Genomic DNA, 14195 nt, shown 5'->3' on the forward strand with positions numbered 1-14195 from the left:
AAATCACTATCCCCCTAATTTATGTCCTTCCTTCATTAATAACAGAAAAATATAATTTCCTAACTGGTCCTTCTTGCTTCTAGGTGTACCTGCTCTCTAATCCAAACTACAGATTCCTTTTACACTAATCTTTCTTGAACATCGTTTAGTCAACAAGTGTTAAGAGCCAAATCACTCCCCGATTCAATGCAGCTACCTCCTCTATCACTTCCTGAGACAAACGTGTTCTATTAAGTCCAGCTGTCGCCTGACCGAAGCCCAGGATGGTTTTCTTACTTCCCCCCATTTTTATTAACATTCTCCTGCCTGAAACATCCCCTTTCAACCCAAAACTTCTGAAAACTCAGTTCAAATAACATTGCTTTCCTGACCTACCAAAGGTCAATGTCAATTCTACCGCATCTGTGAACTTTGAATGCAATTTCCTTGACCATTTTAAAGACTCAAGTTCCAGTTACGGGCTAAGAAACATTTTAGAGCACTACGCCAGAGAATTCATCTAGCCTCGCTGAACTTGTTCCTCCATCTACAATATAAACCAAGGGTTCAAAGATCTCAAGATTTCCAGCTCTCAATTTCTTATCATTTATTTCATATTTCATATAGTTTAAAACCATCATTTTACACTTACGAAGCCATGTGATTTCCCCATGTGTGAACTGCACACATTCCCTGAGGACAAGATCCACATCTGATTAAATCTCTGCCTACACCATCGCTAGACACACAATTTACACCTACTAGATAAATCTGCCCATTCGACAGATTGGTGAAGGGGAGAGAGTTTAACATAACAGGTACAGTACCATACCTGGGGGGAAGGGGAGAATGGAACCTTACTCCTATCAAAACAGCCGTAACATTTTGTGTGACGGTAACAGGACAGCAAAGTATTTGGCAGTAATTACGTCCCTATCCTGGATGTCTGTAGGGGCTTTTCTCTGCCACATGTCTGAATTCACGTACTCAACAAATATTCCGGAATATACTATGAGCCAAGCACTACTGCATGCAGTGGGAATACAGAGGTAAAATATTAAAAATATTTTTTTCTTCCGAGATGGGGAAGGCCTCACACTCACAGAGGTTACATCCCTGAGTACGAGACCATGGTGAGCATCCGCACCCAGACCTCCAAGAACAAGAGTGTTTGCGGATGAAATGAAGTGAGCTGTGAGAGGAGGGAGTCTCGTCAACAACGAGCGATTTCATAATCGGTCCATCTACAATTTCCTCAAAAACAGAACAATCGGGCACAGTCGCAGGGTGTCAGAAAGTTCCTCAACCTGACTAGTGAGCTGATATTACAAAAAATAATCTGGGAGGCCTGGAAAAACGAGATGCCATCTCGACTGTCTAAACCACAGGAGACTCAGAGTAACCCTTCATCCCATGGCTCCAGGGCCGAGGACGGGTGACACCGTCCGCCGTGATCTAAGGCGAACACTTAACAAAGTCGAGCTCGATAAATCTTCTCCCGGATCAACACGAAGATGGTTTTGAGCCAGGCAACCAGGTTTAATATGGACATGTCTACGAAAAGGATTCAAAAGCTTTAGGGACTCTCAGAACTTGCCTCTGAGGATCACGACGCTTCAGCATCAGAGTCGACATCTTCCCTTCCCTCAACTCTATGCTTTTTTTAATCCCACTTAATACCCACATATAATCAAGTAAGTTAATCACTGCCAAACCTTTCTCCCGGTTCCTCCCCCTTTACATAATCCATAACCTATTGATTTAATAAGCAACTACAATGACAATAAGTAAAATAGATCAGTTAAGAATTTTAAACAGGCCATTAACTCAATGCTTAAGAACTGCTTAACAACGAAAACCGTCAACACAAACAAGTGGCGTTTTACAAGCTAAACGCTGAAATTTTACCAAAGGGCTTCAAGGTTATAGTTAGATGTTCAGTAATAATCATATGCTAAATGGCTGAACTAGTCAAAAGCAGATAAAGAATACTGATATTCTAATTTTGAAAAAAATGGGTTTTTTGTTTTATGCAAGTTGGAGAAATTTTATTGGCATAAACATCAGTAAATACAAAATAAGCATAAACATAAAACAAATGTTTGTTAAAAGCAGTAACTAAGTAAGCACTGATTTTTTTTTGGCCCAAAAAAAACAAAAAAAAACAAATAAATCCCAACAACCCCAATAAAAAAAAAAAAAAGGAAATCACATGATCATATATAAAGAACTTATTTACCTTTCAAATATATCGTAACAGTATTCTTAAAAAGATAAGTTGTCCTTACGCCAATATTAAAAATATTTTTTCTTCATTCATTCATTAAGCAGATTTTCAATAAGTACCTACTGTTGGTAAGACACTAAAATGTACTTTGAATATATAGTAGCAAACCAAACATCCCTGTTATGAGGCTTAAAATCATCAAACGGATAATCATGAAAAAAGATTACAAACTTAATATGCATTACAAAAGAATAGGGTGCTATTAAACAGTATAACGAACAAGCTAAATTTAGATCGGTACCTCAGAGAAGGCCTCTCAAAAAGTGATGGTTACGTTTTGAGAAGGAATAAAGGGGTAACATGGGGATGTTCAGGTTAAAGGAACAGAATGCAACAAAATGTACAGGGGAAAGAAAGACCAGAGGAACGGAAGGAGGGCAGTGAATGCAGAAAGTACGGGGATGAAGGACACGAGGCCAGGAGCAAGCGAACAGGAATTACCTTGAAACGACGGGGCGGCTAAGGAGCTTGGAGTGAGTGAGTGGTCGGAACAGATTTCCAGCCTAAGAACATCGTTCCGACTCCGCGCTAGAATATTAGAGAAAGGCCAGTGAGAAGCCACTGCAGTGCTTTAAGTGAGAGTTGAATATGTTAACTTAGAGCCGTGGCGATAGAGACGGAGGAAAACAGATGAATTTAAGACGTATTCTGAAGGTGAAGGTCAGGACACGCAAAGTGAGGGAAAGCGAGCTGAGCTATCGAGAATGCCTCCCAGGTTTCTGAAGTGAAGAACGAGAATAAAAAGTAATATTTATTAAAATGAGGATGATCCAAGGAGGAAATTTCAGGGGTTAGGTAAAGAAGAGTTAAGTTTATGATCTGCTGAGACCGAGAGGCCTACAAGAGACGTTACAAAGCAAGCAGAGGTGCGCGTGACGGTCAAAGCCAAGGGGACGTGTGGGCCAGGGACGCGCATTCAGGAGTGACGGCGCACGGACTGCATTTAAAGCCACGAGACAGGCGATGACCCAAGGGAACAGGCAGCGGGAAGGGGACTCAGAGATTCAAAGAAACCCCAACACTGCGAGTCCGAGAGAAGTGACGCTGAAAGCGACTGGAAAGGGGCGGCCAGAAAGGCGAGAAGAGACTAAGGGACATCACCAAAGCGGGAGTGTCTCAGGGAGCAGGGAAAACAAAGGCCGGCGTGGCCTGCCGACACCGACAGGTCAAGAACGATTTCCAGGTCAGACTGGCCGGTAAGGGAAAAACACTGCGTGTGCACGTGTGTGTGCATGTGTGTGTGCACGTGTGTGTGCACACGTGTATGCACGCGCGCGCGTATGTGTGTGTGCACGTGCCCGTGTGGCGGAGCAGGGACAGGACAGGGCACACGGGATGATGACGACATGAGTATATGTGAGCTAGAAAAAGAGTCGACCTAGAACCTAAAACTCATTATAAATAGTTCTTTAAAATAATGTAAATATGCTGTAAATTTTCCCTCACAATACCTTTTAATGAGTCATTCGCATGTTCTTACCGTGACACATGCAACCTTAACACAGCAACATGGGAAAGACCAACGCTGCGCGCCCAGAGCGGATCACGCTCCGCAGGTTCGGATTTTTAAATTAGTTTTCTAAACAAGACAGACATCTACTTGTTCTGCGATTCTGAAGCCAATGTTACAAAGACTGAATTTAAATTATTACGTAATTAAAATGATTTTCCTGAAAAAGATCTTTTTCACGCAGCTTTCAAGAGAAAAAGAATGTTAACGTTGATTCATTTAACATTTGAATATCTACCGCATTCCAGGTACACCACTGTGATAATTTTACCTACTTTTTTCTCACCAAGGGATTACAGGTAAATATTGGTATGTTCTATAAGAATTCCATTCTGTGTACGAATACACACATCAATGAAGCCTGCCTCTTTTCATGTTCTTAACCACCCTAATATTACTTATTGGCATCAGCCTTACCTCTTGGTGGTTTTATTAGTAGAAACAGCACTAGATTTCAAATTGGAAAAATGCTTTTTAATCTTAGCTCTGCTCTACTGCTGTATATATAACCTCAGACAACTCCCTTGGCCTAATAAACTAAGTAAGCTTCAGTTTATTCTGTTTTAAAACAGAAAAAACTTAATTCACAAGGTTGTTGAGTTCGTTAAATGTGATAATAAGTATTAACTGACTCTAATCCCAACATTTTTAATCACTTCTGTGAACAGAAAAACTGAGTTAGATACTATTCATATTTCTGCTGGATATAAGCCAAACGACTGTACTCTTAAAATTTTCTGTATTCGTTACAGATTAAATCTTGGAGTAATTAGTGTATCACAATGTACATCGTCCTTGCATTTAACAGTGCGGTGTTCCACCGTCAAGACAGGCATGTAATGACAGTAAACACACACGTCTATTTTTGTACTCCCTTCCCAAAAACCCCACTAAAATGACAGAAAAGGAATTTTTTAAAAGCTATAAAGACACAAGGCCACAAAAATTCCGAGAACAGGTGAAAAGACAATAGCAACAAAAATATGAAAGCAGGAAAACAGATGGCTGAGTGACAAATGACTTAGCAAACACTAGAAAATCAAATCTTTAGCAAACAGTGGAGAAAGCCAAGAATAAACCCAATTTAAACTGTAAAATCCCCAAAAGACTCAGGAATTGGCAGTACCACATACCTCTGATGTGGGATGTGGGGGCGACAGGGTGCTAAAATAAGAAAGATTGTTTAAAAGTCTGTTTGAGAAGCAACGAGCCCCACAGATCCCAAATGCCCCTCCCCAACCCCAACAAAAAATTAAAAATACATTGTCTGGAGAATATGAAACACGAGATCCCAAGACTGAGGAAATCATGCACAGCGGCAGGCAGAACATACTGAAAACAGGGTGACTGAGTGAAGAAACATACACATGCGGATGCAATACCTTTCACTCCACTCCCTCCCGCACCCACCAAGTTGACAGGCTTTCGCCCCCACGTAACGGCTCAGAAGAGCCTTCCACAGGGAATCTAACCAGCTAAGAGGAAGGACATGAAGATACTGGCATCAAATGTCCTCCGACCGAAGAGCCCAGCACGAGTTCCACGCCGTGGAGCTAACAAGACTTTCTGATAATTTCTAATCAGCATTTTACACCCTTACTCTTAAACACAACCTCCAAACATCTAAGGAAAGGCTATAACATGAAAGATAAAGACCAAGGCAAAAAAAATAAATAAATAAATAAAAATAAAAGCTAAAAGAAAAAGAAAACGGGAGGACACATCACCCAAGGAAAAAATATTTTTAAAAACTATTATTTATATATTCAGACAGCTAAGAGAAAGTACTACCATTTTTAGAACAGGATATTATTTAAAAGAAGCAAAGACAAAAACAAAAGCTCTTGGAAATTAAACATATGACAATAAATGAGAACTCAACAGAAGCGGGGCAAAAAGAGAGATGAAAATATAAGAAAATCAGAAGGCTGGTCAAGAAGGTCCATTATCCCAATAAGGGGGGTTTGAGAAAGAAAAAGACGGGGAGGGAGTAATGGATGGAAATAATCAACAACCTCATTCAAGAAAAACTCCCAGAATTAAAAGATGCTTCCGGACCGAAAGGTCCCGTCAAGGACCGACACTAGGACCCCCTTACTGTAACATTTCAGAACACTGGAAACAGATGCGATCTTAAAAGTTTTCAGAGATTTAAATAAACGAAAGAGGGGAAGGAAGGGGAGAGTAAACGAGAGGAAAGAAAAGGAAAAACAAACATACACACGGGTCACACACAACATACGAGGTATCAAAATGGCTTCAGACTTCTCAAAAGCAACAGAGAAGCTAGAAAGCAATAGAACAAAAGCATAAAACAATATGATTTCCCATCTGGCATTCTTTACCTAACCAAAGAATCAAATAAGTATCTGGGTAAACTAAAGCCAGTTTAAAATTCCAAGTCGATCAAGAATAAGCATGACATGGGTCACTGGCAAGTGGGGCTACAACCTCAGGAGCAGCCGACGGGAATCTCGTGGAGAAAACTGTACACCAAGTCTGGACGGCGGCCAGCCAGAACGGAGGGCAGAGGGACGACAGAGGGGCTGCCTCAGGAAGATTAAACGGACAACAATACCCGATACGTCTGAACATCCCGAGAGACATTTGATGAAAAGCTGAATTCGTGATAACTGAAGAGAGAGCCGAAGGGATGGGGGCGGGGATGAAATGAGCCCCGGCCAATCACTCTACGGGAAAGTCACCAGTCGGCAAGTCAGACTAAGAATATTTTACCAGCTCTCCAGTCTCCCGCACTTACGTGCAAGGGCACAACCAAGAATTACCAGACATCTGGAAAAGGTTCTATCGCGAAAAGCAAAGCCCAAAACATACAAAAACGGGAGGAAAGGTCCTAACTTGAAGAAAACGGACTATGTTGACACATGGAAACTTGGGGGGTGTGGGGGAGTGACTCACTAACTTTTCTATATGCTAAATAGTAGACAGAAATATATCCCACGTACACGAGCACACCAGATGAACCGGACAGCGGGGCGGATGCAGAAGGAAGGTGAGTGCAGGACGCTGTACATGGCAGGAAAGGTTATCGTATTTTACAAGAATACTGAACAATCAACAGTGATGAAACCGTAACCGTTAACTGGAAGGACGGGGGAACAGCGGATTAGGTGACGATAACAACATTAACTCTTCATTTTCTATCCTGGAATAAGTCCAAAAACAAAAGCAAGAAGTATTTTATTTAACACACACTTATGTAGGGCATATGAGTTAGACACAGCTCTCGGGGCCTTCCAGATTTCTTTAACTCTTGTAACAAACCTACGAGATAGGAACTATTATCCCCATTTTTTAAAATGAGCAAACTGAGCCACCGAAAGGTTAAGCAGCCCAGTGTTACACATAAAACTAGTGAACGACAGCAGGACCAAACCCGAGCCGTCCCCTTCCGGAGTCCCCACTCCCAGCCACCCAGCTACGCTCCACATCCAGCAGCAACACAGGCGTGTGGTTCAGAGACTGCGCGGTGAATGCCACGATCGTGTAAAAGATGTGAGCGACTGCGTCCGCAGAGGAAGGTACGGGAAGCTTTTGTCCTGATAACCATGTAAACTATTTGGCTCTTCAAACTGTGCGGGTATTAACCTAAGTGAAAATGAAAACTTATGGACGTGGCTCCATAGTGTAGTGGTGAGCACATCTGCATTACACACAGAAGGTCCTGGGCTCGCGCCCCAGTGGAACCACGGTCCATGGTCTACGGCCACGCCACCCTGAACAAGCCCCATGTCTGATCCTGGAAGCTAAGCAGGGTCGGGCCTGGTTAGTACTTGGATGGGAGACCACCTAGGAAGACCAGGTGCTGTAGGCATAAATAATAATAAAAAAAATTAGTAACTTAGTATTTTACACTTAAAGTATTTTACCTGATGCTACCATCCTCAGAAGTAGGCAAAACAAGTGTTACTTTTATTTTATAGATAAGAAAACTCTCATTTCTCTTTAATATTTGAGGGCCTACTGTATAACAGGCACCATATTTCAAAGAACAATGTCAATTCACCTGAAAAAATGATGAGGTAAAAAAGGTACAAAAAGCAAATTTTTTTACTCATTCTTTTCAATCTGTTGCCTAAATTATATGATCCTGCATCTTTAGCATTAAATACGATAGTAAGAGCAGAGAAAAGTCTGCTCATTGACTTGTCAAAAAAATACTTGGTCTTGCCCTTAAGGAACACATGGTCTTGTGGGGAAAATGGGTAAAGGTAATTATGACCGAATGTGTGCGGGGCTTAAACAGAGGAACCCTAAAAAAAGTGCTGAGCGAGCAACGGTCCCTGGGGGAGGGCAATGCTTCAGAGGGGACGTCTGAGCTGGGTCTTGAAGCATGAGTAGAAGCGTGAACAATTTCACATAAGAGGCTGTACTAATAACCACAAAACACAAAAGATTCTATGTCAGTGTGGAACACCTCTGCTTCCCGCGTCGTAAAGGTAAGTTCGTGCTGAAGGCTGCATTAAGACCTTCTCGATGAGAATGATTTTTAAAAAACAAGATATAGAATCTTAATGCCTGATCTATGTTTCTAAACTTTATAGTGTCTCCCAGTGGCCAGCCGAAAGTATTTTCCACCTGTCTAATAAGCATTTTAAAATTTAGAGTGTTAAGAGTATTATTTTAAAAGACGACTAAAGAATAGCTATCCTTGATTTGTCTACCACCCAAAAGTTTGTTAATATGTCTTCTAAGTCATAATATTTAAATTACAATGAACTCATTCTCCCAGGAGAGACCTAATAGGTGACCAAGCCCAGAAAATGCAAGTGACACAGAAGCTATCATGGGAAGGAAGGGTAGAAAGAATTTTTTACATCATTATCACTTTTTTCTCTTGGAGGTATTTTCAAATTCCCTTCCAAAAGCAAATTTAAATAAAACAACATTTCTTTTTCCAAACTATAGTGATAAAAAAATAATCTGCAGTAGAACACAATAAAGAAAATAACATACATATTTATCTTTTCTGACCTTTACAGGTGGTTTAGGGGTAAAACATTCTGATTTTTCAGAATTTAAAGGCTACCTCTGAAACAAAAATTTCCCGAAATTGATGACTCCACTTTTGTGTTAACACAGGCTCAGATACGTAGTAAATTCAAAAGAGGTACCGTCGACTCAAGTTACTTTATACTACTACTTAATCCTGTTTCTCCGTATCTCTTTTTGTCCCTTTAATTCCAAACCTTTCTACATAATTTGCCCCTAATTAATCTTCATCTCAGTTATAATATAGAAAAATTAATTTCGTACTATCTTAAACTGAGATTCTACCCCTATAGTTAAAAACTTAGTTGTAAGTAGTAACCTCTGACTTTAAGTGTCTGGAACAGCGATCGTGGAAAGCTCTATCACTCCCTACCACCAGTGGGGAAACAAGGAGAAAGTCATACTAGACCACAAATGGCGATTCACAAAAATCATGGCAGATGTGAATTCAAAAGGTGTGGTTTTCATCTGTACATTTCACTGACCTTTCAATTCTCTAAATTTACCATCCATCTAATATACCTGTTTTTATAGGGGCTTCACTCAGATCAGACCTTTTAGAGTTAGAAAACAGTAATATGTGGTGTAAATAATTATTTAAAATCATAGGTATTAACTATTGGTGAGTAATAATATATGATAAAATTAAAAGTTTAACAATAATTATAATAGGGCTATTAAGGAAATTACCTCCCAGAAGAACTGTACCTTTAAAAGTACAGTTTTGTACACCTGGTGCAGAATACATTTGGTCAGGTAACAAGGTTTTAATTACGTGACTATTTGAAAAATAAAATCTTGAAAGACAAGATTTTAAATTAGTTCCATAAACCACGCCTTTACCTTACCTCTTTTAAGTAACAAAATCCTGAAAAGCTTACTGTAGCATTTGGCCTTTTTCTTTTTCTAAACTTGAAATTCTTTTGAAATATGCTCAATTTTTCCAAGTGTAAACCTCAAATATACATTTAGGATAGAAATGTTCCCATTGGTCTGATGAAAGTTCAATCACAAAAATCTCCAACTAATACTAAAATAATTAAATATCTTTCAAGCTTATTCAAAGTTCCACGGTGACAATGAATAGTCTTTGTCATAACGTCTACGATATTATTTTGATCAAGGTTAGTCAGACCGGCAAATTCGTGAAAAGAACATTCCTTTAAAGTCGACTTAGTTCAAAGCAATGTAGAATCGTGAGATTTCACAACTTTCCTAGCCAGTCAGCTTCAAAGAAAAAATCTGACTCAGTTAAGTGTGATTAGCACATGATTTCCAATTCAATTAAGAAAATGCTAGTTTAATAACGGACTTTAGGCTTTATGTATTTTTTGGTAAAGGAAGAATGGAACAGGTGGTGCAGATTAGCAGAACAAAGTCTTACTTTCCTGCCTCTATAAATTCAACCCTCTAAGACTTTCTTTACTCTTTAAAATGGCTACCACCTTGCTCTACTATGCCAAAGGGAAAATGTACAGCATACCACCATCAAAAATAAATCTAGTTATTTTGACAGTGTATGCCCTCCTCCCCCACAAAAGAAAGAAAAAAACTTTTTAAGATTCTCATCCCTTTACTGTTCAGACAAAATGACCATTAAATAAGCACACAAACGTTGGTCAGTTACGGTATGAAGACAACCTATACAATGCATATTAGGTCGTCTTTCCTATAACATCTGACTAGGAAAAGCTGGTAAGATTATCTTTCACAGATGAAGATCGAACAGCAGTAGAACTGAAAAGGATTGTCCAGTCTAGTAAAGGAGAAACAAATGTGGGCATCGCACCCCACCCCCAAGATAAGGATTTCAGTGATTCAAAAGATTAACTATTATGTGAGTTAGCAAAAGTTAAGTTTCTGTTCATAAGTAATCTTTCTAAAAAGCATTTTATAAATAACAAAAACCACTTGGTGCTCCCAAACCTATTCTTAACGCTAACTATTCTGTCAAATGTCTACATGTTACTTATACCACTTCCTATCCACTCTGAAACCATTCCAGAACACTCCTGCTCTAGGAAACTTACCACAAAATGCATTTTCCCATATAAAAATGAATGTATCATGTGTCAGACTAACTTTGTGCACGCACACGCACGCACACGCACACACACAGCTACTAAGCTAACTGTGAATGTGTTGAGTGTCTGCAGAAACATGGCGTGATCTTACCTCTCATCCTCGCCATCCACCAGGGGTGTCGTCAGCGGTAGCACCTTCAACGGGAAAAGAGAAGCAGAGGCTGCTAGGCTGCTGCTACTCCCATCTGAAGCTGCTGACATGCCCCCACCGTCGCCACTCAGAGTCTGAGGTAAGCCAACTACGGAGGGTTCCGCTGGGCGCCTGGCATCTTCGATTTGGCTTCCAATTGCCTGAGCTAATGATTGTGCAGAGAACTGAGAACTTAGTGATAGCTGTTGTGCCAAAGGCAAATTTATATTAGCTGCTATCGGGGGAGGTTGACTAACACTTTGAACCACATTACCATTTTGAGTGGCAGGGGTTTGTGCTATATTCTGTGGTGGAACCAAGTTTGCTGGGGCAGAAGGCATTCCAGAAGGCCCGGCTGAGCTAACCTGACTCGTAACAGAAACACTACCAGCAGGGGGCAAAGGACTAAGTGCCGGCAACTGCTGCACCACGACTCCCGGGGCCACGGGTTCTGCTCCCTGCGGCTGGGGAGGCGCAGTTAACAAGGTACTTTGGGGAGCAATGACCAATTGCTGAGGAAGGCCCGAAGCACTAGTTTGAACTCCCTGATGAATAATTGCGGGCTGAGCGGGCGGAATTATCTGCGATGATGAAGGAGCACCTTGCTGAATGACTGAAGGTGTGACTTGGGCAGAGGGCGGCTGCCCTGCGGTGGGCACGTTCGCTTGCTGACCGATATTTGCGATCTGACCGCCAGTAGGTACGGCAGATACTGCTGCCTGAGCCTGGCCCACAGGCTGGCCGGACGCCCCTGCAGGTGGTGCTGGGGCTGCTGCGGGCTGCACTGGCAGCTGGACACTCTGTGGCTGAGCCATGGGAATCACCGTTGCTCCTGCTCCCACCCCCGCAGGACCGGGCTGGCCAGAGGACACTGCCGTTTGCAGAATCGGCTGCTGCTGTACATACTCTGAAGCAGGGATCTGAGTCACCACCTGACCGTGGCCAGGGGCCATCTGCGTAGAAACTGTCGGCTGCTGCTGCCCGTACTGTAACTGCTGGGGTGCTGCTCCTGCAAGGGGAGCTTGCACGGGAGGAGCCGTCTGAGAATACGGCAGTTGGGGTTGAGCCAAACCAGAGATGGAAGGCTGCTGACCTAAAGCTGAAGTTACACCGACCACGTTAACAGGTGACGGCTGGATACCAGTGGCGGCACTGATCGTGGCTTGCAGAGGGACTGGCTGGACACCTTGCTTTTGCTGATAGCTCAGTTCTTGAGGCTGTAATTGTACTTGTGAGATCTGTGACTGAGAAATACTCTGTGGTATGCTAACTGCTGAAATGCTCTGTGGACCAGGGCTGCCGAAGTCCATCTGCTGAAGGGCCACACCTGGCAGAGCTGCTGGCGGCGGCTGCTGCTGCTGCACCACGGCGGGGGCCCCCATCTCCCCACTGCCCACGCTCTCCGTGTAGTGACTCAGTGTGCTGACGCCACTGCTCACTGAGCTCCCACTCGTGCTCTCCCTCTCAGAAGTCACTTCTACTGGGTTCTGTTTGACAGTTTCCACCACTTTATTTATCACACCTTCCGTAGCAGGTGCAGCGTTTTCCTTTTCATAGAACTCAGTGCAAGTCCATCTCCCCTTTTTAAAGGGCTCGGAACTAGAATCTAACTTCACGACTCTGAACCTTGACGTGTTAACTGTTGGCTGTTGCTGCTGACTCGAAACTGATCCCACAGTCATCCCTGCAGCTGCACTGGGGACACTGTTAACAACAGCCGAGGAAGAAATAGTACCATTGCCCATGCCACTCAAGATATTCACATTAACACCGCTGCTCACTCCAGGCCCCACACTCACGCTAGCAGCACTAGGTACACCGCTCGCGTTGATATTAGCGCTACCAAGCACGCTGCTCGTCACACTGGGATTAAAACTACCCACAGCAGAAATGGTAACGTTATTCACTGTGTTAGTGCCAGTGACGGGATTTATACCTATGCTGCCAGTCGTGCCTGCAGCACGGATATTAGTCATTACAGATGCAGGTGAGCCACCCGATGACACAGCAGAAGCTGGTGCAGCTGGGACCACGCTGTCAGAGCTTGCAGTTGCAGAGAGTTTTCTGGATACTGGGCTTGGGGGTGGCCCTCCGGAGATGGACGCACCCGCCACACCAGCATGGGATGGATGGTGGTGCCCGTGGTGGAGGTGGTGCCCGTGATGAACGTGATGGTGGTGGTGGACGTGGTGTGGATGCGTGCTCCCGTTGATCACGACATTCTGCTGCGGATGGTGAGGCAAATGAGGCTGCGGAAGGTGTGGCTGGTTGGGGGAGAGGGCCCCGGGGGTCTCGGCCTCCTGGAAGTTATTGAGAGTCTCTTCTGAGGAGCTGCGTTCAGGTTCCCCCAAGTCAGTAGCCCTGGAGAGTGACACATCAAGGATCTCGGAAGACGACAGATCTTCCGTGTGAGATTCGTCCAGATCATCATAGCTCTCGGTGTCCTCTGCTATGCTGTTGTTAGAGCTGATGCTGGCGGAGATCTGGGCCGGCGTAACGCTAGTGATCTGGAAGCCACTTTTCTTTTTCATTTGAGTCCCGCCTGGCGCTAGAGGCTGCGTCTGCAGCTGAGCCTGCGAAAGGAGGTTCAGGCTTTGTGGAGGCGGAGGCTGTGGTCCCGACGTAGATGCTGCTGCAGGAGGTGGCGGCTGGAGCAGCGACGGAGGCGGAAAATCCTCGGAAGAGGGGGCATTACTAGCGACGCCGGTACCTGCTGCGCCGAGCGCAGAGGCGCTGCCGCCGCCGCTGCCCCTTCTAGGGAACATCGCCGGGTGCGCCATCTTCCTAGCACTAATGTCTGCAGCGGCCGCCGCGGCGGCGGACTCCGGCGGCTGGTGCATTGTGTCGGGTACCGGGGGGCGGAGGAGGCGAGTGCAATTTCCTTCTGCACCGTAATCTTTGTATTCAAGACGCCGGGGAGGAAAACGGGGCCCGACGCTCCGCCCGGCACGATGCCTCCTTCCCCTCCTCCTCCTCCTCCTCGTCGGCCGAAGGCGCCGGCCGCTCCTGCCTCCGAGGGCGAGCTTCGGGAAGGGAGGATGGACGAGGGTGAACAGGGCGGCCGGGGACGCGGAGGGGGGACCCCCTCAGTCCTCCGCCATTCACTTTCCCCTCCGGTCTCACACTCCCTTTATATTCCGCTTCACGTGGGGTGCGGGGCGGGCGGGAGGGGGGGCCGGGGAGGGGGCGGCC

At 44.1% G+C, this 14195-nt stretch overlaps 1 protein-coding gene and 1 pseudogene across 9 annotated transcripts in view; one reads left to right on the forward strand and one right to left on the reverse strand.

The window, feature by feature from the left end:
• Positions 1-14180, reverse strand: part of TSC22D1 (TSC22 domain family member 1) — a 117385-nt gene extending 103205 nt beyond the window's left edge. For 8 of the 9 annotated variants that reach the window (XR_002777108.1, XR_002777106.1, XR_002777107.1 and 5 more), the window contains exon 1: positions 10965-14180. Coding sequence is in view for 4 of the 9 variants with exons in the window: in XM_011379699.2 (XP_011378001.1) it covers positions 10965-13843 (2879 nt within the window). In the remaining 5 variants the exon portion in view is untranslated. The remainder of the gene's footprint in view (positions 1-10964) is intronic. The other variant, XM_011379697.2, reaches the window with a different exon arrangement.
• Positions 7496-7611, forward strand: LOC111731405 (annotated as a pseudogene).
• Positions 14181-14195: the final 15 nt, after the last annotated feature.

Source organism: Pteropus vampyrus, unplaced genomic scaffold (assembly GCF_000151845.1).
Source record: "Pteropus vampyrus isolate Shadow unplaced genomic scaffold, Pvam_2.0 Scaffold370, whole genome shotgun sequence".
NCBI lineage: Eukaryota > Metazoa > Chordata > Mammalia > Chiroptera > Pteropodidae > Pteropus > Pteropus vampyrus.